This window comes from Bombina bombina, chromosome 5 (assembly GCF_027579735.1).
Source record: "Bombina bombina isolate aBomBom1 chromosome 5, aBomBom1.pri, whole genome shotgun sequence".
In the NCBI taxonomy this organism is placed as follows: Eukaryota; Metazoa; Chordata; class Amphibia; order Anura; family Bombinatoridae; genus Bombina; species Bombina bombina.
Window position 1 is genome coordinate 992,638,599 of NC_069503.1, and position 25,244 is coordinate 992,663,842.

Genomic DNA, 25,244 nt, shown 5'->3' on the forward strand with positions numbered 1-25,244 from the left:
GTTGCATTACAACCTGGAATTAAAATGGATTTTCATTTGCTATGAAGACCCTATATAAGATCTAGTGCAACCAATTACCTTCAGAAGTCACATAATTAGCTAAAGTCCACCTGTGTGCAATGTAAGTGTCACATGATCTCAGTATATATACACCTGTTCTGAAAGGCCCCAGACCAAGGAACTCTCCAAACAGGTCAGGGACTAAGTTGTGGAGAAGTTCAGATCAGGGTTGAATTATAAAAAAATATCCGAAACTTTGAACATCCCACAGAGCACCATTAAATCCATTATTAAAAAAATGGAAAGAATATGGCACCACAACAAACCCGCTAAGAAAGGGCCGCCCATCAAAACTCACAGACAAGGCAAGGAGTGCATTAATCAGAGAGGCAACAAAGAGACCAAAGATAACAGCGGAGTTTCTGTCCATAGGACCACTTTAAGCCGTACACTCCAGAGCTGGGCTTTACAGATAATTGACCAGAAAAAAAGCCATTAATTAAAGAAAAAAATAAGCAAACTGAAACTGGTCAGATTTAAAGGAATGATGGATGACACTAAATACAGGGAAATTCTTCCAGAGATTTGAGACTTGGATGGATGTTCACTTCCAGCAGGACAATGACTAAGCATACTGCTTAAGCAACATTCGAGTGGTTTAAGGGGAAACATTTAAATGTCTTGGAATGGTCAAAGCCCAGGCATGCAATTTTAAGCCACTTTCTAATTTACTCCTATTATCAATTTTTCTTCGTTCTCTTGCTATCTTTATTTAAAAAAAGAAGGCATCTAAGCTACGGAGCCAGCACATTTTTGGTTCAGGCCCTGGACAGCACTTGATTATTTGTGTTGTCCAATCAGCAAGCACAACCCAGGTTGTTCACCAAAAATAATCCGGCATCTAAACTTACATACTTGCTTTTCAAATAAAGATACAAAAAGAATGAAGAAAAATTGATAATAGGAGTAAATTAGAAAGTTGCTTAAAATTGCATCCTCTATCTGAACCACGGAAGAAAAAAAAATGGGTTCAGTGTCCCTTTAATCTGGTCCACAGGAACCGTTTTGCAAAACAAACAGGGAAAATGAATAGCATTTGAATCCTGAGCTGTATTAAAATCCCTGGAGGTCCCCTCTAATCACTATAAAAAGCAAGAGAACTGCTAACTGCATAGTGCAAAACAGTTATCTTAAAGAGACAGTAATACATTTAAAAAAAACAAAAGAAAAGTAAATTTTGGTAGTAAAAAAACATAGGATAGCTGCTAAGGGGAGTGTGGAAAATGATACTGGACATTTTGGAGCCCAAATGTCAAATTTTTTATTGTTAAACATATAGGTAAAGTACCAAGTGAAAGGGCTGGAAACCCCCAAACTATATGGCATCTATGGAATAGGATACCAGTGATAGTGAATGGGCTATATGTGGTGTCTGAGTCACTTACCTTGACTGCAGAACCCCTTCACTGATCTTACCAGCTTGCCAAGGCCTTTCTCCCTCACAGAAAACGCTGATGCAGTAGAGCCCACCCAGTGCAAGTATAAATACTGCAGAGGATAGGATTGGATATACCTGTAACCCCTTTGGTGGAGGCTGAGGGACGCGGGTCCCTGCGACGCCAATGGCCAAATATGACAGAGATTTACCTGTGACGGTGCTGACAATGCCATAAGAGAGGTAATTCTCACCCCCTGTTTCAGTATCTTCTTAAAGAAAATGAAAGAGAGGGATAAAGTCTCAAGTCAGGTCTGAGCTCCCAAATAAATTTGAAAATAATAAAATCTTAATGATTGCATAGCACTTCACTCAACCTCTCACCTCGAAGGCCAAGAACTAACTGGAGAGGAGTAGAACTGGGTGGAATTGAAAGCTCTTGTGAGGGTTCTTGACCTCCACCTGCTGGCTGGAAGTATATCCCACATGCTATGGGCACCCATGGATTCTCCTCATTATACGAAAGAAAAAAAATATTTGTGTTAATGTCATCTAAAAGCAGGTTTAATGTTTCACATATTTTCAAAATGAATATAAATGTACAATAGGGAAATGCTCAACTGCCAATCCTTAGATGAACATGAGCTGGTAAGCCAATCAAAAGCGGCATATTTGCATAACTGTCAATCAATGACTTTAGAACTGACTTTATGTGCTTGTCTGCGAAGAATAAACACAAAGTTCTTTTCAAGTAATAGTGCAATAATAGAATGCACAATTGATCATTTTATCATTATTCTTTCATGTCCCTTGAACACAGCAAAAACAGGTCTCAATATGTTGAATTACTGTTTTATAAACATGACTGTCATTCTGTGTTTTTCTGTATTGAATGAGACAATTTTGTTATATAATTTGTTCTAAATTTTAGCAACTTTTAGATTTCTGTTTAACAGCTTTATTATGATATAAAAAGGCCACTTGCATATCTCTCAGTTCTTAGAAAATTATGAATAATATTTTACAATTAATTATGATGTTAATTTTTACCTCAAACATAGATAGGCAGACATATAGATTATATACAGATGATAAATAGATATATAGATATATAGGGGTGGTATATAAAGGCTTGAGCTTTTATTTTTTTTTCTATATTATTATTATTGGTTATTTGTAGAGCGCCAACAGATTCTGCAGCGCTAATTATCACAGTTTGTAATATAGTAAGATTATCTTTCACAGTGATAGCTAACCTTGTTGTCCCTGATGTTTTCGGACCTACATTTCCCATGATGCTCAACTAGACTGCAGAGTACCTCCGCATTATGGGAAATGTAGTTTCAAAACATCTGGGGTGTCAAGGTTATAGCCATCCCTGCTTTATCAGTTGAAGTTGCCTATGTTCCACTCCTGATTACTTACTTCCTCTTTGGCATCTGGTTGGATGTTTTACAAGACTGTTTATTTGCAGATATCTTCTTTTGCGTCTGAAAAAAGTGACACACAACAAAATATAATGACTTTCAGTATCTGCATCATAATGGCCAGAACAATATTTAAAATGATGTAGAACGTTAGCTACAAAAAAAATAAAAAAAAATAAAAAAATAAAAAGACTGCTCCTGCAAAGGTTTAAAATAATTTAGAATATAAAATGGCTTGTAGTAGATTATTTTAATTTACAGGGACAGTAAAGTCAAAATTAAACTTAAATGGATTGAATAGAGCATGAAATGTACTTATATTATCTAATTTGCTTCGGATTCTTTATTAACCCCTTAGTCACCACAGCACTTTTCAATTTTCTTACTGTTTGGGACCAGGGCTATTTTTACATTTCTGCAGTGTTTGTGTTTAACTATAATTTTCCTCTTACTCATTTAATGTACCCATATCCTATACTATAATAGGCCAAGTGTGTTAGTCCGAAGCTGTCATGCACAGCAGAGACTGCGCACGAGGACAAACACACCTGGCCTTCTACTCTGCAGACTCAGAGGGAGTAGCATGACGGGCCTCCCGGCGTGATGTGGGCTTGGCTGGGTGTGGGCGGGGCTGTGCGGAGAGCTCAAAAGAGGGGAGATAGAGAGAGCGAGAGAGAGAGAGAGCAAAAGAAAGGGGAGAGAGAGAGAGATCAAAAGAGGGGAGATAGAGCAAAAGAGAGGGAGAGAGACAGCAAGAGAGGGGGGAGAAAGTGGAGAGAGAGAGATAGAGGGGGGAGAGAGAGCATAAGAGAGGGGAGAGAGCAAAAGAGAGGGGGAGAGAGACAGCATAAGAGAGGGGAGAGAGAGAGCATAAGAGAGGGAAGAGAGCATAAGAGAGGGAAGAGAGCAAAAGGGAGGGGGAGAGAGAGCAATAGAGAGGGGGGGAGAGAGCAAAAGAAAGGGGGAGAGAGAGCAATAGAGAGGGGGGAGAGAGCAAAAGAAAGGGGGAGAGAGAGCGCAAAAGAAAGGGCGAGAGAGAGAGCAAAAGAGAGGGGGGAAAGAGAGCAAAATAAAGGGGAGAGAGAGAGAGACCGCAAGAGAGAGGAGGGAAAGAGAGCAAAATAAAGGGGAGAGAGAGAGACCGCAAAAGAAAGGAGGGAAAGAGAGATAAAGAAAGGGGAAAGAGAGAGCAAGAGAGAGGGGGGATAGAGAAAGCAAAAGAGAGAGGGAAGAGAGAGAGCAAAAGAGGCGGGGGATAGAGAGAGCAAAATGGAGGGGGAGAGAGAGAGCAAAAGAGAGGGAGGAGAGAGAGAGAGCAAAAGAGGGGGGATAGAGAAAGTAAAAGAGGGGGGGATAGAGAGCAAAAAAGAGGGGGGAGAGAGCAAAAGAAAGGGGCAGAGAGACAGCAAAAGAGAGGGGGAGAGAGAGCCAAAGAGAGCGGGATAGTGAGAGCAAAAGAGGGGGAGAGAGACAGCAAAAGAGAGGGGGAGGGAGAGCAAAAGAAAGGAGAGAGAGAGAGAGATCAAAAGAGTGGAGATAGAGAGAGCAAAATAGAGGGGGCGGTAGAGCAAAAGAAAGGGGAGAGAGAGATCAAAAGAGGGGGGATAGAGAGAGCAAAAAAGATTGGAAGAGAGACTGCAAAAGAGAGGGGGGAGAATGTGGAGAGAGAGAGAGAGAGAGAGAGAGAGAGAGAGAGAGAGCATAAGAGAGGAGAGAGAGAGAGCAAAAGAGAGGGGGGGAGAGAAAGAGCAAAAGAGAGGGGGGGAGAGAAAGAGCAAAAGAGAGGGGGGAGAGAGAGCAAAATAAAGGGGAGAGAGACCACATAAGAGAGGAGGGAAAGAGAGCTAAAGAAAGGGGAGAGAGAGAGAGAGAGAGAGAGAGAGAGAGAGAGCAAAGGAGAGGGGGGAGAGAGCAAAAGAGGGGGGATAGAGAGAGCAAAAGGGAGGGGGAGAGAGCAAATTAAATGGACTTTCTAAAGATACCATTATTTTCAACATATCTTATAATTTACTATAATTTTTTTTTTATAAAATATGATAAAACATGGAGAAAAAAAACACTTTTTCTAACTTTGACCTCCAAAATCTGTTACACATCTACAACCACCAAAAAACACCAATGCTAAATAGTTTCTAAATTTTGTCCTGAGTTTCGAAATACCAAATTTTTACATGTTCTTTGCTTTTTTTGCAAGTTATAGGGCAATAAGTACAAGTAGCACTTTGCTATTTCCAAACAAAAATTTTTCAAAATTAGAGATAGTTACATTGTAACAATGATATCTGTCAGGAATCCCTGAATAACTCTTCACATGTGTGTATATATATTTAGTAAACCTCCCAAAGTATTGATCTAGGCCCATTTTGATATATTTCTTGCCACCATTTCACTGCCAAATGCGTTCAAATAAAAAAAATCGTTAACTTTTTCACAATTTTATGTTTCTCACTGTTAATTAGGTAGCTTGTAGGGTTAATTTTAGCTTTAGTGTAGAGATCAGCCTCGCACCTGATACAGCCCACCCCCTGATCCCTCCCTGACCCCCCCTCAAACAGCTCTCTTTCCTTCCCCACCTCACAATTGTCACTGCCATCTTAAGTACTGGCAGAAAGTCTGCCAGTACTAAAATAAAAAGGCATTTATTTTTATTTTTTATATTTAGTCTGCAGTAATGGATCCCCCTTAGCCCCCAACCTCCCTGATCCCCCCATACAGCTCTCTAACCCTCCCCCCTCTACCTATTTTCCTCCATTTTGGGTACTGGCAGCTGTTTATAATTTTTTTTTTTTTTTTATAAAAAACATTTTTCTGTAGTGTAGCTGCCCCCCTCAATTCCCTCCCCCTCCCAGATCCCTTTACGAAAATGCATTTCCCTCTCTTTCCCTCATCTCTGTGAACCTAATGTACGTGTGCCTGCGCGCACACAAGCTCACTGCAGGGACAGGATCCGGAAGTCCTTCCAACGATAGGCCGCCCACCCGCCTCCCTGCTACGGCTCCCACCCACCAACGATCGGCACCATCGCTGGCCGATGCAGAGAGGGTCACAGAGTGTCTCTCTCTGCATAGGGGGGTAAAGAAGGGTATTGCAGTGATGCCTCAATATCGAGGCATCACTGCAATACCCTGAAAACATCTGGAAGTGATCACAATCGCTTCCAGCACTTGAAACCCCAGCGGATGTGCCAGGCACGTCCTTGGTCATTAACTGACACTTTTTGTAGGACGTGCCTGGCATGCCCTTGGTCGTTAAGAGGTTAAAAAATAGTTTGCAACAATGTTTATAGCAATGTTACGTAGCTGCAAACACTGCTGCCACAGAATGCTAAAGGCACATGCACGCTCCTAAGCTCCTGTCAGCCTGTCTAGGTTTACTCTTCAACAAAGAATACTAAGTGAACAAAGCAAATTTGCTAATAGAAGTAAACTGGAAAGTTGTTTAAAATGTCTTGCTCTATCTGAATCATAAATGTGTAATTTTGACTTTGCTACCCCTTTAATGGGATACAACATATTTGAGCTAAAATAAATTACATTATATTAGTGTTAATAGTGGTATAATGAAAGCTTTTTCTAATTAAATATTGTGTTTCTCTGCTCTCGTTAAAAAGGTTCTACATTTTCCATAAATATAGCGGTCTCAGTTTTTAAGAAAATGTAAAAACCAACTGCAGATGAATGATGTGAATTATATCCCAATATGATTATATGTAAATAGTCAGTAAAAGTCTGAAATAAGTAAAAATAAGAAAATAGTCCCATTGTTCTCCCCAGGACCTTTTTAAGGGGGTGCATCAACGGCTTAAAGTAGCCAATATTAAAACTGTTCAATGTTTATTACACAAATTATCATTAAATAAATTTATGTTCAATTCTATTATTAGAAAGTATTACACTGTCCTCACCCGGCTACTTTATAATGTCACACAGCTGGCAATATTTTCTGTAGAGTCCCCTAGATTCAGTGAGGTTAGAACCGCTTCTCTTATTAGGCCATGCTATGCTTCAGTTGAAAGTTCTGGTCAACTATGGCGTAAACAGCATTTAAACTAGAGAGAAGATAAAGTTGGCTGTTTTGGTCTTTCTGGAACTAGGGGAGTATTCTAATGTAAGACAAATGCATTAGAATAGAAAGCCATGTGACCAATCCCCAATAAGATTAGCAACTCAAGAATGTCTGAGCTGCAGTAAAAGGATAATGAGGTGTAGCAGAATACATTCTCAATGAAAGATCTATATCAAAAACAAATACATCTTCACCGTGCTAGATGGCAGCTAAAATCTTTCCATTAGAATACTTATATGATCAATCTTCTTTTTCAAAGTAGGGCTTAGCTGGTATTCACCTCTAGCTGTGCTTTTTTCTTCTTTAAATAGTTAAACACGTATTCTTAATCTATATCTTTAAATAGTGGAGAAGAGTAACAAGATGACCTTTATTTAATACAGTGTGCTGTTTATCACATATAACTAACCTTCAATGTGTCTTATGCACTTCTTGCCAAGGGTTAGTGAGTCACTACAAGGGCTTTAAGTCTGTAAAGGGTGACAGATCTACAGTTCCTCTCCATTCTCAGCAAACAGTACCATTAGCTTTTGAAACGATTACTACACAATACCTGTGGACACAGGCATTTTTATGCTTAGAGTTGGGTTCTGCGTGAGCTTCGTGATATAGGATAATTAGTGTGTCACCATCTAACCACAACTCTCCTCTGACTTAGAGCATGCTGGGAACTGCAGTTGTCAGGTACAGTCTAGAGGAGGAGTAGTAGATTGCTCAGCAATTTACATAAAATAAATGGGCAGCAGGTGGTGCGTAGTAGGGAGTGATTCTGTTTTTTTCATTTCAAGCCCTACTGTAATCCATCCTTATTCTTATCCTAGATGAATGAGCGTGAGTTTATTCCAGTGAACTTCCTAACACATGGGGGACACATAGCAATATTTTAGAAATCTTTAAGGGACAGTAAAATAAAAAAATAAGCTTTGATTTTTCAGACAGAACTTGCAGTTTTAAACAGATTTCCAATTTACTTCTATTATCACGTTTGCTTTGTTTTCTTGGTATCCTTTGTTGAAGACTAAACCTATGTAGGCTGATGGGTTCTTATAGCAGCGTGCACATGTCTATAGCAGTCTATGGCAGCAGCATTTGTAACTATGTATAACATTGCTATGTTGCAAACACTGCACGCTCCTAAGCAAATTTAGGATTAATCTTTATTAAAGCAAAATCAATAATAGTAAAAGTACATTTTTAAACTGACAGTATACACCAATTTTGGTATAACTGCATGTAATAGACACTACTATAAAGAAGAATATGCACAGATACTGATCTAAAAATCCAGTCTAAAACCTTACTTAGAAACTCCCTGTTTAGCACTGTTGATGAGGTAAGGCTGGGACACCCACCGAAAGCAGCTGAGAAAGCAGGAAGAGCAGACACTACCCCCCTCCCGACACATGAAAAGATCCATTACACAAACAGGAACAAGCAGGAATCTGTAGACTTGAGTATATAGCTGATACTTTGGGGTTTGGTTAGGAATCTGAAAATCAGCACAATGTTATACAATAATAAGCAAAACTATAAATAAATATAAAAAAAAAATCTAGTGTACAATGTCCCTTTAAGTTGTTTAAAATGTCCTGCTCTCCAATCAATTTAAGTTTTATTTTGACATTTAACAGACTCATATGAATGTATGGCTATTAAACACATAAACAAAATGTCCATTGTTGTAGGGTACCCTCGGTCTGCTTTTCTACCCTCCAGAGCTAGAGTTTGTTTACCCACCCATCAGAAATCACCAAAACAAATCTTAAAGGGACATGAAACCCAAAATGTTTCTTTCATGAGTAACATAGAGCATACCTATTTAAACAACTTTCTAATTCACTTCTATTATCAATGTTTCTTTGTTCTCTTGGGATTTTTTGTTGAAAAGCAGTGACATATGTTTAGGAGCCGGCCCATTTCTGGAGCACTATATGGCAGCAGTTTTGCAAGAATGTTATCCATTTGCAAGAGCACTATATGGCAGCACTATTTCCTGCCATTCCTACCTAGGTATCTCTTCAACACAGAATATCATGGGAACGAAGCAAATTTGATAACAGAAAGAACGTTTTTAAAATAGTATGTTCTGTCTGAATCACAAAATACATTTTCTTATCCCTTTAAGTTACACTTTTTATTGGAGCCACAGAAACTATGAGACAAATTCTTAGTTCTGTTATTTCCCATGGGACACAAAAAAGTAATGCAGAGGGCCAATCACGGCCCATAGGAAGTCAGTTTGCCATTAAACCAAAGGAAGGTAAAACACAACAGTTTTCTAACTGAGAACTAAATGTTTGTGTTTATAGTCTATAGAAAGTCAGATTTACCAGATCAAAATACTGAAGTGGATACAGGGACATGAAAAACATTTTTTTCTTTCATGATTCCCATAGATCATGGGATTTTAAACAACTTTCCAGTGTACTTCTATCATCTCATTTTTATTTCTCTTGGTATCCTTTGTTAAAAAGAATACCTAAGTAGGCTCACAAGCTGCTAATTGGTGGCTGCACATAAATGCCTCATGTTATTGACTCACCCTATCAGGCCCATTTATCAAGCTCCGTACAGAGCTTGAAGGGCCGTGTTTCTGGCGAGTCTTCAGACTCGCCAGAAACACAAGTTATCTAAAGACCGCTGCTCCATAACCCTGTCCACCTGCTCTGAACAGGCGGACAGGAATCGCCGGACATCAACCCGATCGAATACGATCGGGTTGATTGACAGCTCCCTGCTGGCGGCCGATTGGCCGCGAGTCAGCAGGGGGCGGCGTTGCACCAGCAGCTCTTGTGAGCTGCTGGTGCAATGTTAAATGCGGAGAGCGTATTGCTCTCCGCATTTAGCGAGGTCTTGCGGACCTGATCCGCAGTGTCGGATCAGGTCCGCAAGCCCTTTGATAAATGGGCCTGTATGCATTCAGCTAGGTCCCAGTAGTGCATTGCTGCTTCTTCAACAAAGGATACCAAGAGAATGAAGAAAATTAGATAATATAATTAAATAAGAAAGTTGCTTAAAATGGTATTCTCTATCACCTAGATTACAAGTTTTGCGCTATAGAGGGTGCAAAACAAACGCATTATTTCTCCCTCCATAGTGCTGCCATTACAAGTTTTTGAAAAGCCGTCTTGTGCGTGCAATATGGTGGCGATGAGCTCCATACCACACAAAATCCAAGAGCTGCTTTGACGTGCTCGTGCACGCTTTCCCCATAGACATCAATGGGGAGAGCGTGTTAGTTTTTTTTTTCTCTAACACCTGATGTCTATGGGGGAAAAAAAGTTTAAACCTAACACCCTAACAAAAACCCCAAGTCTAAACATCCCTAATCTACCGCCCCCGACATCGCCAACACAGAAATAAACTTATTAACCCCTAATCTACTGCTCCTGATATCGCCGCCACTATAATAAAGTTATTAACTCCTATTCCTCCGCACCCCAACATTGCCGACACTATAATAAAAATATTAACCCCTATTCCGCCGCTCCCCGACATCGCCACAACTAAAGTTATTAACCCCTAAACCTCTGCCTTTTCAGGGCAATGCAAAAGAGCTAAATGCCCTTTTAAGGGCAATGCCCATACAAATGCAGTTTTCAGGGCAATGGGGAGCTTAGGTTTTTGTTAGAGTTAGTTTTTTTATTTTGGGGGGTTGGTTGGGTGGTGGGTTTTACTGTTAGGGGGGTCTTTGTATTTTTTTTAAAGGGAAAGAGCTGATTTATTTAGGGCAATGCCCTACAAAAGGCCCTTTTAAGGGCTATTGGTAGTTTATTGTAGGCTAGGGTTTTTTTTTTTTTTTTTTTTATATTGGGCTATTAGATTAGGTGTAATTGTTGTTATTTTGGATAATTTTGTTTGTTATTTTTCGTAATTTAGTATTTTTTGTAATTTTAGAATTATTTTTTTTAGTAATTTAGTTTATTTAATTTATAGTTATTTTACTTGTAGTATAATAGTTGTTAGGTTAATTGTTAGTTTAGTTTAAACTTAGGTTTATTTAATTTAACAGGTAAGTTTTTATTTATTTTATGATAGTGATATTGTAATTTTAATTTAAAGTTAGGGGTTGTTAGGTTTAGGGGTTAATAGTTTAATTTAGTTTTTGCAATGTGGGGGCTGGTGGTTTAGGGGTTAATAGGTTTATTTAGTGGCGGTGATGTGGGAGGCCAGAGGTTTAGGGATTAATAACTTTATTTAGTGGCGGCTATGTCGGGGAGCGGCGGAATAGGGGTTAATAGCTTTATTATAGTGTGGGCGATATTGGAGTGCGGGGGAATATAGGTTAATAACTTTATTATAGTCGTGACGATTTTGGGGAGCGGCGGAATAAGGGTTAATAAATGTTAATAGTGGCGCCGATGTCGGGAGCGACAGATTAGGGGTTAATACATTTAATTTAGTGTTTGCGATGCAGGAGGGTGGCGGAATAGGGGTTAATAGGTCGTTTATGGGTGTTAGTGTACTTTGTAACATTTTAGTTTTGTGTAACAGTTTTGTTGCGCAAAACTCATAACTACTGGTCTCAGATAGCAGAACGGATTGTGTCGGTATAGGCTGGAACGCAAGCATTTTAGCCTCACCGCACAACATGTAATACCAGCGCTATGGCAATCCCCCGCAAAAAACGTAAAACATTTTATTCCACTGACAAGTATCTATAGCAAGCAAACCTATGGCATGAGTGCTTAAAGTGAAATTTTTTAAAAATGCGGAGTTGACGTTGCGTTACAGGCTAAAATGCTTGCAGTATAGCTATACCGACAAGACTCGTAATGCCTGCGTTATGGTTTTTACGGTGAAATGGAAAAAAAAATTAGCGTTAAATCCGGAACTCGTAATCTAGGTGTCTGTGAATCATGTACGAAAAATATTGGGTTTCATGTCCCTTTAAATACATTTTTTTTTTTTTTTAAATGCATTGCATTACTGTGTTGCTTCACATTAATCTAATCTGTAGAGAGAACATTGTACTTAGTAGATAAACTAAATAAACCCCCAAGAGTGAAATAGTAGTAGTAAAATGTAGCAAATGAAATAATGTCTTCATGCAATCTCACAAGTATTTTAGCAATTATCAATGTACATATTTTTTCTTATGTAATGAATTAAAACATTTTTAATATAATCTGTATGTGTTTGTGTGTGGGGGAGGGTTGGACTATCTACAATGGGTGATTTTATATCGGGTGACTACTGCTGTGATACAAACATAAATAATATTACACCCTTATGCTCCCTTCTTCTTTTGCAATCTTTTATTATTATTATTATCGGTTATTTGTAGAGCGCCAACAGATTCCGCAGTGCTATAAACAAAGGCGGAGTACAACAAAACAATTATAGGGATCAAATGGGTAGAGGGTCCTGCCAAGAGTTGCAGTGTTGTAGTCAGCTCTTAAGCTTACATGCTAAGGAGGTTCAGGGGATAGCAATGGAGGAGAGGAACTGGTATAAAGAACGGTTAGCGTAGGTTGTATGCATCCCTGAACAGTCGAGTCTTTAGGCACCTACTTCTATGGACAGATTCTATGAATCTGACCTACTTCTATGGACAGAAAGACAAGCATGTGCCTTTCTGTTGCAGATTCACTCCTCTGACTATGCTTTTTCCCCAAAACATTTCTGCACCCTATTTTATTCCACTGACAAGTATCTATAGCAAGCAAACCTATGGCATGAGTGCTTAAAGTGACAATCAAAATAAACTTGCACTCTGGGCTACCACCAAGCTGCTTGGTTTTATTAGCTGCAGTTGTATTACTAAATTATTTTTTGTATGAATATATATATATATATATAAACAATATGCAGGGAGACAAGCACTCCAGATGACTCTTCTTGCGTGCCGGGGTGCAGCAAATATGACAATAAACTTTAAAGGAAAGTGCACTCACCAGGTCTTCTAAACATCTTTATTGTAAAGTTGTGAACGTTTTCAGGGTGTTGCCCCCTTCCTCTGACATACAACAAGGTGCACTTTCCTTTGAAGTTTTTATATAGCATACATTTTAGAGGAGAAACTGGAACCACCTGATGCAGTGGCAGTAGCAGTGTGGTCAGGGGCGTGATCAAGGGGGTGTGGTCAAGGGGCGTGGTGATTGCCAGCGGGAACTAATTTTCCAGTTAGAGATAAATACATCCCAACTTGTTAAACATGCCTTTGTTCCAAGAAATAAACACAATGCATGTGCAAATTGGTAAACCTTTACAGATACACAGATCAGACAAACTGATCCCTTCAACATGAAAATGAGAACAGGGAGGCAAACTAAAATAATGTGACTTACCGGGCTGCAGCGCAAATACCCACAATGATAACAGACAGTATATAATTTTTCACTTTATGAGTAAAGTGGACGTTTATTTCTCACGTAGGTACCTTAGAGTGTAGAACTTCAAAACTTTGAGCAACACTGCACAAGTTACTGAACTAGAGTGATAACTTTCGTCTGTATTTTATTTACCGCCCCCACCCCTCTTACTAAAAGTTGTAGCGCATTTACAGATGCACAGGTACAATTAAAGGAGCTACGCAATCAACACAATAGAGGGTAGTTTGATGTACTAAAGGGAACATGGGTAGTTAAGCACGGCAAAAGCAAGCTACTCTTCCAGCTGCACATTCAAGACGGGTGTGCAAGCGTAGACAACACAGTTACATTGCTAGTAACATTTGTAACCTCAGCAAGGTATCCTTACCAGCAAGTCTTGCAGCACAGCCGCATCAGAGGCAGACAGGAAACAGCATGGACACACACAGCCCGATGAAATGATGTCAGTCACGTCACTGGCATGGACTGGCGCAGACTGCGCACAGTTAGAATTAAAAAAAAAACTGGGCCGGGACAGAATGAACAATCAGGTGGGGCACTGGGACAGCGCCTCTAAACAGGGACAATCCCAGTCAAACTGGGATGTCTGTTAAGCTTATTTATCAATTTAAACGAAACAGAAACTTTAAAGGAATAGAAAGGTCAAAACTGAAATGTGCATAAGTGTATTTCAAATTAAAGTGCATTATACAGGGAGTGCAGAATTATTAGGCAAATGAGTATTTTGACCACATCATCCTCTTTATGCATGTTGTCTTACTCCAAGCTGTATAGGCTCGAAAGCCTACTACCAATTAAGCATATTAGGTGATGTGCATCTCTGTAATGAGAAGGGGTGTGGTCTAATGACATCAACACCCTATATCAGGTGTGCATAATTATTAGGCAACTTCCTTTCCTTTGGCAAAATGGGTCAAAAGAAGGACTTGACAGGCTCAGAAAAGTCAAAAATAGTGAGATATCTTGCAGAGGGATGCAGCACTCTTAAAATTGCAAAGCTTCTGAAGCGTGATCATCGAACAATCAAGCGTTTCATTCAAAATAGTCAACAGGGTCGCAAGAAGCATGTGGAAAAACCAAGGCGCAAAATAACTGCCCATGAACTGAGAAAAGTCAAGCGTGCAGCTGCCAAGATGCCACCAGTTTGGCCATATTTCAGAGCTGCAACATCACTGGAGTGCCCAAAAGCACAAGGTGTGCAATACTCAGAGACATGGCCAAGGTAAGAAAGGCTGAAAGACGACCACCACTGAACAAGACACACAAGATGAAATGTCAAGACTGGGCCAAGAAATATCTCAAGACTGATTTTTCAAAGGTTTTATGGACTGATGAAATGAGAGTGAGTCTTGATGGGCCAGATGGATGGGCCCGTGGCTGGATTGGTAAAGGGCATAGAGCTCCAGTCCGACTCAGACGCCAGCAAGGTGGAGGTGGAGTACTGGTTTGGGTTGGTATCATCAAAGATGAGCTTGTGGGGCCTTTTTGGGTTGAGGGTGGAGTCAAGCTTAACTCCCAGTCCTACTGCCAGTTTCTGGAAGACACCTTCTTCAAGCAGTGGTACAGGAAGAAGTCTGCATCCTTCAAGAAAAACATGATTTTCATGCAGGACAATGCTCCATCACACGCGTCCAAGTACTCCACAGCGTGGCTGGCAAGAAAGGGTATAAAAGAAGAAAATCTAATGACATGGCCTCCTTGTTCACCTGATCTGAACCCCATTGAGAACCTGTGGCCCATCATCAAATGTGAGATTTACAAGGAGGGAAAACAGTACACCTCTCTGAACAGTGCCTGGGAGGCTGTGGTTGCTGCTGCACGCAATGTTGATGGTGAACAGATCAAAACACTGACAGAATCCATGGATGGCAGGCTTTTGAGTGTCCTTGCAAAGAAAGGTGGCTATATTGGTCACTGATTTGTTTTTGTTTTGTTTTTGAATGTCAGAAATGTATATTTGTGAATGTTGAGATGTTATATTGGTTTCACTGGTAAAAATAAATAATTGAAATGGGTATATATTTGTTTTTTGTTAAGTTGCCTAATAATTATGCACAGTAATAGTCACCTGCACACACAGATATCCCCCTAAAATAGCTATAACTAAAAACAAACTAAAAACTACTTCCAAAACTATTCAGCTTTGATATTAATGAGTTTTTTGGGTTCATTGAGAACATGGTTGTTGTTCAATAATAAAATTAATCCTTAAAAATACAACTTGCCTAATAATTCTGCACTCCCTGTACACTAGATTTTTCTTTGCATAAATGTTTTGTAGATGATCCATTTATATAGCCCAAACAGTTTTTTGTTTTTTTTTAAATGTATAGTTTTGCTTATTTTTAAATAACTGCTCAGATTTTCAGACTCCTAACCAAGCCCCAAAGTTTTAGGAGAATACTGATGTATACAGTTGTGCTCATAAGTTTACATACCCTGGCAGAATTTATGATTTCTTGGCCATTTTTCAGAGAATATGAATGATAACACAAAAACGTTTCTTTCACTCATGGTTAGTGTTTGGCTGAAGCCATTTATTATCAATCAACTGTGTTTATTCTTTTTAAATCATAATGACAACAGAAACTACCCAAATAACCCTGATCAAAAGTTTACATACCCTGATGATTTTGGCCTGATAACATGCACACAAGTTGACACAAAGGGGTTTGAATTGATATTAAATGTAACCATACTCACCTGTGATCTGTTTGCTTGTAATTAGTGTGTGTTTATAAAAGGTCAATGAGTTTCTGGACTCCTGATAGATCCTTGCATCTTTCATCCAGTGCTGCCCTGACCTTTCTGGATTCTGAGTCATGTGGAAAGCAAAAGAATCGTCAAAGGATCTGTGAGAAAAGGTAGTTGAACTGTATAAAACAGGAAAGGGATATAAAAAGATATCCAAGGAATTGAGAATGCAAATCAGCAGTGTTCAAACTCTAATCAAGAAGTGGAAAATGAGGGGTTCTGTTGAAACCAAACCACGATCAGGTAGACCAACTAAACTTTCAGCTACAACTGCCAGGAAAATTGTTTGGGATGCAAAGACAAACCCACAAATAACTTCAGGTGAAATACAGGACATGTGGTGTGGCTGTTTCAAGATGCACAAAAAGTAGACACTTGAAGAAAGATGGGCTGCATGGTTGAGTCGCCAGAAGAAAGCCATTACTATGCAAATGCACAAAGTATCCCGCTTACAATATGCCAAACAGCACAGAGACAAGCCTCAAACCTTCTGGCACAAAGTCATTTGGAGTGATGAGACCAAAATTGAGCTTTTTGGTCACAACCATAAACACTACATTTGGAAAGTGAAATGCAGAGATGGATTGCTGATTTTTTGGTGATGTGTGAGCTACAAAAGGCACAGGAAATTTGGTCATAATTGATGGCAGGATGAATGCAGTATGTTATCAAACAGAACCCCTCATTTTCCACTTCTTGATTAGAGTTTGAACACGGCAGAATTTAATTCTCAATTCCTTGGATATCTTTTTATATCCCTTTCCTGTTTTATACAGTTCAACTACCTTTTCCCGCAGATCCTTTGACAATTCTTTTGCTTTCCCCATAACTCAGAATCCAGAAACCTCAGTGCAGCACTGGATGAAAGATGCAAGGGTCTGTCAGGAGTCCAGATACTCATTGACCATTTATACACACACACTAATTACAAGCAAACAGATCACAAGTGAGGATGGTTACCTTTAATAGCCATTCAAACCCCTTTGTGTCAACTTGTGTGCATGTTATCAGGCCAAAATCACCAGGGTATGTAAACTTTTGATCAGGGTCATTTGGTTAGTTTCTGTTGTCATTATGATTTAAAAAGAGTAAACACAGTTAATTGATAATAAATGGCTTTATTCATATTCTCTGAAAAATGGCCAAGAAATCATAAATTATGCCAGGATATGTAAACTTATGAGCACAACTGTACCTACTCCAGCTTGCTTCTGTTTGTGTAAAGAGTCTTTTCATATGCAAAGGAAGGGGGGAGTGTCTGTTTCTCCCACTTACAGTGGGTGTTTCAGCTACCTTTTTAACAGAGCTAAACTGGGTGCTTCTAAGTAAGTTTTTAAACGGTTTTATACTGGATTTTTAGATCAGTATCTGTGCATCTTATTCTTTATAGTAGTGTCTATTACATGCAGTTATATGAAAATTAGTCTATATTGTCCCTTTAAAAAGAGAGAAAAAAAACTTGCAATATACTTCCATTAGTAAAAATGTTTCTAGTAGTTAGTTTGCAGCATACACACATATGCTGTGAGTGCCCTCAGCTTTAAAACGGCAAACTTTCTCAGAGAGTCAGCAGTGACCTGCATGGCACAAATTCACTGGTACAATACACAGCACTACCAACTCTCAGAGCAGGCATTCTGTTTAAATCCTGATGCTCGAGTCACAGGTAGCAAATAAGAACTTTTACTAGAAGAATTTATGCTTATGGAAGTATTTTGCACAAAAAAAAACATAATTTATGCTTACCTGATAAATTCCTTTCTCCTGTAGTGTAGTCAGTCCACGGGTCATCCATTACTTATGGGATTATGTCTCCTCCCTAACAGGAAGTGCAAGAGGATCACCCAAGCAGAGCTGCTATATAGCTCCTCCCCTCTACGTCATACCCAGTCATTCGACCGAAAACCAAACGAGAAAGGAGAAACTATAGGGTGCAGTGGTGACTGGAGTATAATTTAAAATTTAGACCTGCCATAAAAACAGGGCGGGCCGTGGACTGACTACACTACAGGAGAAAGGAATTTATCAGGTAAGCATAAATTATGTTTTCTCCTGTTAAGTGTAGTCAGTCCACGGGTCATCCATTACTTATGGGATACCAATACCAAAGCTAAAAGTACACGGATGACGGGAGGGACAGGCAGGCTCTTTACACTGAAGGAACCACTGCCTGAAGAACCTTTCTCCCAAAAACAGCCTCCGAAGAAGCAAAAGTGTCAAATTTGTAAAATTTCGAAAAGGTGTGAAGTGAAGACCAAGTTGCAGCCTTGCAAATCTGTTCAACAGAGGCCTCATTTTTAAAGGCCCAGGTGGAAGCCACAGCTCTAGTAGAATGAGCTGTAATTCTTTCAGGAGGCTGCTGTCCAGCAGTCTCATAAGCTAAACGTATTATGCTACGAAGCCAGAAAGAGAGAGAGGTAGCCGAAGCTTTGTGACCTCTCCTCTGTCCAGAATAAACGACAAACAGGGAAGAAGTTTGGCGAAAATCTTTAGTTGCCTGCAAATAAAATTTCAGGGCATGGACGACGTCCAGATTGTGCAGAAGTCGTTCCTTCTTTGAAGAAGGGTTAGGGCACAATGATGGAACAACAATCTCTTGATTGATATTCCTGTTAGTGACTACCTTAGGTAAGAACCCAGGTTTAGTACGCAGAACTACCTTGTCTGAATGAAAAATCAGGTAAGGAGAATCACAATGTAAGGCCGATAACTCAGAGACTCTTCGAGCCGAGGAAATAGCCATCAAAAACAGAATTTTCCAAGATAACAGCTTGATATCAATGGAATGAAGGGGTTCAAACGGAACACCCTGTAAAACGTTAAGAACTAAATTTAAGCTCCACGGCGGAGCCACAGTTTTAAACACAGGCTTAATCCTGGCCAAAGCCTGACAAAAAGCCTGAACGTCTGGAACTTCTGACAGACGTTTGTGTAAAAGGATGGACAGAGCTGAGATCTGTCCCTTTAAAGAACTAGCAGATAAACCCTTTTCTAAACCTTCTTGTAGAAAAGACAATATCCTAGGAATCCTAACCTTACTCCATGAGTAACTCTTGGATTTGCACCAATGCAAGTATTTACGCCATATTTTATGGTAAATTTTCCTGGTAACAGGTTTCCTAGCCTGTATTAAGGTATCAATCACTGACTCCGAGAATCCACGCTTAGATAGAATCAAGCGTTCAATCTCCATGCAGTCAGTCTCAGAGAAACTAGATTTGGATGTTTGAAAGGACCCTGAATCAGAAGGTCCTGTCTCAGAGGCAGAGACCATGGTGGACAGGACGACATGTCCACTAGATCTGCATACCAGGTCCTGCGTGGCCACGCAGGCGCTATTAGAATCACCGATGCTCTCTCCTGTTTGATTCTGGCAATCAATCGAGGAAACATTGGGAAGGGTGGAAACACATAAGCCATGTTGAAGACCCAAGGTGCTGTCAGAGCATCTATCAGCACCGCTCCCGGGTCCCTGGACCTGGATCCGTACCAAGGAAGTTTGGCGTTCTGGCGAGACGCCATGAGATCCAGATCTGGTTTGCCCCAACGCCGAAGCAATTGGGCAAATACCTCCGGATGAAGTTCCCACTCCCCCGGATGAAAAGTCTGGCGACTTAGGAAATCCGCCTCCCAGTTCTCCACTCCTGGGATGTGGATCGCTGATAGGTGGCAAGAGTGAGACTCTGCCCAGCGAATTATCTTTGAGACTTCCATCATCGCTAGGGAACTCCTTGTCCCTCCCTGATGGTTGATGTAAGCCACAGTCGTGATGTTGTCCGACTGGAACCTGATGAACCTCAGAGTTGCTAACTGAGGCCAAGCCAGAAGAGCATTGAAAACCGCTCTTAATTCCAGAATGTTTATTGGAAGGAGTTTCTCCTCCTGAGTCCATGATCCCTGAGACTTCAGGGAATTCCAGACAGCGCCCCAACCTAGCAGGCTGGCGTCTGTTGTTACTATCGTCCAATCTGGCCTGCTGAAGGGCATCCCCCTGGACAGATGTGGCCGAGAAAGCCACTATAGAAGAGAATCTCTGGTCTCTTGATCCAGATTCAGCATAGGGGACAAATCTGAGTAATCCCCATTCCACTGATCTAGCATGCATAATTGCAGTGGTCTGAGATGCAGGCGTGCAAAAGGAACTATGTCCATTGCCGCTACCATTAAGCCGATTACCTCCATGCATTGAGCCACTGACGGGCGTTGAATGGAATGAAGGACACGGCAAGCGTTTTGAAGTTTCATTGACCTGGTCTCTGTCAGGTAAATTTTCATTTCTACAGAATCTATAAGAGTCCCCAAGAAGGGAACTCTTGTGACTGGCAATAGAGAACTCTTTTCTACGTTCACCTTCCACCCATGCGACCTTAGAAATGCCAGAACTAAGTCTGTATGAGACTTGGCAGTTTGGAAACTTGACGCTTGTATCAGAATGTCGTCTAGGTACGGAGCTACCGATATTCCTCGCGGTCTTAGTGCCGCCAGAAGAGAGCCCAGAAACTTTGTAAAGATTCTTGGAGCTGTAGCTAACCCGAAGGGAAGAGCCACAAACTGGTAATGCCTGCTTAGGAAGGCAAACCTTAGGTACCGATAATGATCTTTGTGAATCGGTATGTGAAGGTAGGCATCTTTTAAATCCACTGTGGTCATGTACTGACCCTTTTGGATCATAGGTAAGATTGTCCGAATAGTTTCCATTTTGAACGATGGAACTCTTAGGAATTTGTTTAGTATCTTTAAATCCAAGATTGGTCTGAAGGTTCCCTCTTTTTTGGGAACCACAAACAGATTTGAGTAAAACCCTTGTCCTTGTTCCGACCGTGGAACCGGATGGATCACTCCCATTATTAAAAGGTCTTGTACACAGCGTAGAAACGCTTCCTTCTTTATCTGGTTTGCTGACAACCTTGAAAGATGAAATCTCCCTTTTGGAGGAGAAGCTTTGAAGTCCAGAAGATATCCCTGAGATATGATCTCTAACGCCCAGGGATCCTGGACATCTCTTGCCCAAGCCTGGGCGAAGAGAGAAAGTCTGCCCCCCACTAGATCCGTTTGCGGATCGGGGGCCCTCACTTCATGCTGTCTTAGGGGCGGCAGCGGGCTTTTTAGCCTGCTTGCCCTTGTTCCAGGACTGGTTAGGTTTCCAGCCCTGTCTGTAGCGAGCAACAGTTCCTTCCTGTTTTGGAGCGGAGGAAGTTGATGCTGCTCCTGCCTTGAAGTTACGAAAGGCACGAAAATTAGACTGTTTAGCCCTTGGTCTGGCTCTGTCTTGAGGCAGGGCATGGCCCTTACCTCCAGTAATGTCAGCGATAATCTCTTTCAAACCGGGCCCGAATAATGTTTGCCCTTTGAAAGGTATGTTAAGCAATTTAGATTTAGAAGTCACATCGGCTGACCAGGATTTAAGCCACAGCGCTCTGCGCGCTTGAATGGCGAATCCGGAATTCTTAGCCGTAAGCTTAGTTAAGTGTACTACGGCATCAGAAATAAATGAATTAGCTAGCTTAAGGACTCTAAGCTTGTCTATAATTTCATCCAATGGAACTGAGCTAATGGTCTCTTCCAGAGACTCAAACCAGAATGCCGCCGCAGCCGTGACAGGCGCAATGCATGCAAGGGGTTGTAATATAAAACCTTGTTGAGTAAACATTTTCTTAAGGTAACCCTCTAACTTTTTATCCATTGGATCTGAAAAAGCACAGCTATCCTCCACCGGGATAGTGGTGCGCTTAGCCAGAGTAGAAACTGCTCCCTCCACCTTAGGGACCGTCTGCCATAAGTCCCGTGTGGTGGCGTCTATTGGAAACATTTTTCTAAATATCGGAGGGGGGGAAAAGGGCACACCGGGCCTATCCCACTCCTTGGTAATAATCTCTGTAAGCCTCTTAGGTATAGGAAAAACGTCAGTACACACCGGTACCGCATAGTATCTATCCAGCCTACATAATTTCTCTGGAATTGCAACCGTGTTACAATCATTCAGAGCCGCTAATACCTCCCCTAGTAATACACGGAGGTTCTCAAGCTTAAACTTAAAATTTGAAATGTCTGAGTCCAGTTTATTTGGATCAGATCCGTCACCCACAGAATGAAGCTCTCCGTCTTCATGTTCTGCCAATTGTGACGCAGTATCAGACATGGCTCTAATATTATCAGCGTACTCTGTTCTCACCCCAGAGTGGTCGCGTTTACCTCTAAGTTCTGGCAATTTAGATAATACTTCAGTCATAACATTAGCCATGTCTTGCAAAGTGATTTGTAAGGGCCGCCCTGATGTACTTGGCGCCACAATATCACGCACCTCCTGAGCGGGAGACGCAGGTACTGACACGTGAGGAGAGTTAGTCGGCATAACTTCCCCCTCGTTGTCTGGTGAAATTTTCTTTACATGTACAGATTGGCTTTTATTCAAAGTAGCATCAATGCAATTAGTACACAAATTTCTATTGGGCTCCACATTGGCCTTTAAACATATTGCACAAAGAGAATCCCCTGTGTCAGACATGTTTAAACAAACTAGCAATTAGACTAGCAAGCTTGGAAAATACTTTTCAAATAATTTTACAAGCAATATAAAAAACGATACTGTGCCTTTAAGAAGCACACAAAAAAATGTCACAGTTGAAATAACAATGAAGCAATTAGTTATAGCAACCAAATTTTCACAGTAAATGCATAAATTTAGCAAAGGATTGCACCCACCAGCAAATGGATGATTAACCCCTTAGTAACCCAAAAACGGATAACAATTTAAAATAAACGTTTTTATCACAGTCAAAGCACAATCTCACAGGTCTGCTGTGAGTGATTACCTCCCTCAAAACAAGTTTTGGAGACCCCTGGGCTCTGTAGAGACGTCCTGGATCGTGGAGGAGGAAATAGGAAGACTATGACTGAATTTTTACTGCGCAATAAAGCGCCAAAATAGGCCCCTCCCACTCATAATACAACAGTGGGGAAGCTCAGTAAACTGATTTTATTCAAAAATAAACGACAGCCAAGTGGAAAAATAATGCCCATAAAGTTTTATCACCAAGTACCTCAGAGAAAAACGATTAACATGCCAGTAAACGTTTTAAATGTAAAATTAAGAAATGTTATTAAAAAGCCTGCTGCTAGTCGCTTTCACTGCAGTAGAGGCTTAAATATAAGTTATATGTATACAGTATTTTCTTAGTGAAGTTCCATTCCCTAGAAATACCTCAGTGTAAACATACATACATATCAGCCTGATACCAGTCGCTATTACTGCATTTAAGGCTGCACTTACATTACATCGGTATCAGCAGTATTTTCTCAGTCAATTCCATTCCTTAGAAAATAATATACTGCAACATACCTCCTTGCAGGTGAACCCTGCCCGCTGTCCCCTGTTCTGAAGTACCTCACTCCTCAGAATGGCCGAGAAACAGCAAGTGGATCTTAGTTACGACCGCCAAGATCATATACAAACTCAGGTAGATTCTTCTTCTAATACTGCCTGAGAAAAAAACAACACACTCCGGTGCTGTTTAAAATAACAAACTTTTGATTGAAGAAATAAAAACTAAGTATAACAACCACAGTCCTCTCACACGTCCTATCTATTAGTTAGGTGCAAGAGAATGACTGGGTATGACGTAGAGGGGAGGAGCTATATAGCAGCTCTGCTTGGGTGATCCTCTTGCACTTCCTGTTAGGGAGGAGACATAATCCCATAAGTAATGGATGACCCGTGGACTGACTACACTTAGCAGGAGAAAACCCATTCGCACTCAAAATAATTTTTAGGAAGATTATTACCGATTTAGTTACATATTCTCAAGACGTTTTGTCACTACTAATAGCAAATTTTCAATAATCACCCACTCCAGGTCTGCAAAGCAGCTTTACCTCTTTTGTCATAAACTAACATTCAATTTCTCCTTGTGAATAATGAGATTAGTATAGAAGAAAGGCAATTCCTGCTAATCTGCCTAGTGTCTGAATGTCTAAAAACACCAGCCCAAGTACATAAGATTCATAAACGCACTCATGTTTTATTAACGTTTACAAATACATCATTTCTTAGGGCCCCTAGAAAATGATTTACTTTAGAAAACAAGAACTCCATAAAAAAACATACCACGTTGTCTTCCTTGCAGTTTACATCCAAGAGATCATCAATTAAATCATCAAGATTTTCTTCTTCTGTAGACGCATGAACTAAAGTTTTTCTAGATATGGAAATAAAAGAATTAATGTCAATAAATGGAAAAAAAAAAGAAAAAAAAAAGGATATATATCTTGGTAAAATGGTTCTTCCTACAATAACAAACACTGTAGAGTGTAAATAGAATGCCACCGATAAACTACATTTTATAGAAATATTTAATTTGTTCTCTTTGCCCATTAAAGCACAAGAATACATGAATTTGTAGATTTTGATAATAATCGTTACAGGGAAACTAAAGTCCAAATTTACTGAAACTTTCACGATTCAGATAGAGCATGTAGTTTTAAGAGACTTTCCAATTTACTTCTATTAACAAAGTAAGCACATTTTTATATGCACACTTTCTGAGGCACCAACTACTTACTGAGCATGTGCAAAAGTGTATATGTGTAACTGTTTGTGATTGGCTGTTTGCCACATGATACAGGGGGCTGGCAAATTTAAGTAAAATGTTGAAATTTGTCAGAAAATAATCCACTGCTCATCAGAAAATCAAAATAAGTTCTATTGAATTGTATTTTTTTTATGCAATTGTTGATTGTGCAATTCCACTGTCCTTTAAAATGGACATACAGGGGCCAATTTATGAACTGCCATATTGCCACTATTCCCACGCGAGCCTTCTGGCTTGCCGGAAACAGCAGTTAAGAAGCAGCGGTCTTAAGAACACGATCGGGTTGATTGACACCCCCTGCTAGCGGCCGATTGGCAGTGATTGTGCAATGCTAAATTCAGTGATGTCTGGCGGACATGATACACTACAGTGTATCACGTCCGCCAGACATTGTTAAATCGGCCCCTTAGTATCTGTTGCTTTTGAGTAAAAAGTGTCCTTTGCTCCATAGAGAGGACAAAAACAATTTCTGTAACCTCGGTTTAAAAAAATTCTGCAAATTACCTTTACCGGCTATTTGACTTTTGGCTTTCCAGGGAGCATGGGGCAAACACAATTTCTTCACAAAAGCAAGAGGTGTTTAATGTAATTTTAAAGGTGCAAAGGTCATATTTGACAACACATTATAGCATTTAAACTT

The 25,244-nt window shown here is 40.2% G+C and overlaps 1 protein-coding gene across 2 annotated transcripts in view; it reads right to left on the reverse strand.

The window, feature by feature from the left end:
• CFAP418 (cilia and flagella associated protein 418) overlaps nt 1-25,244 on the reverse strand; it is a 117,175-nt gene that overhangs the window by 84,396 nt on the left and 7,535 nt on the right. For both annotated transcript variants that reach the window (XM_053715223.1, XM_053715222.1), the window contains 2 exons: nt 24,121-24,211; nt 2,861-2,925 (listed from right to left, as the gene is read on the reverse strand). In XM_053715223.1, the coding sequence (XP_053571198.1) occupies nt 2,861-2,925; nt 24,121-24,211 (156 nt within the window). The remainder of the gene's footprint in view (nt 1-2,860; nt 2,926-24,120; nt 24,212-25,244) is intronic.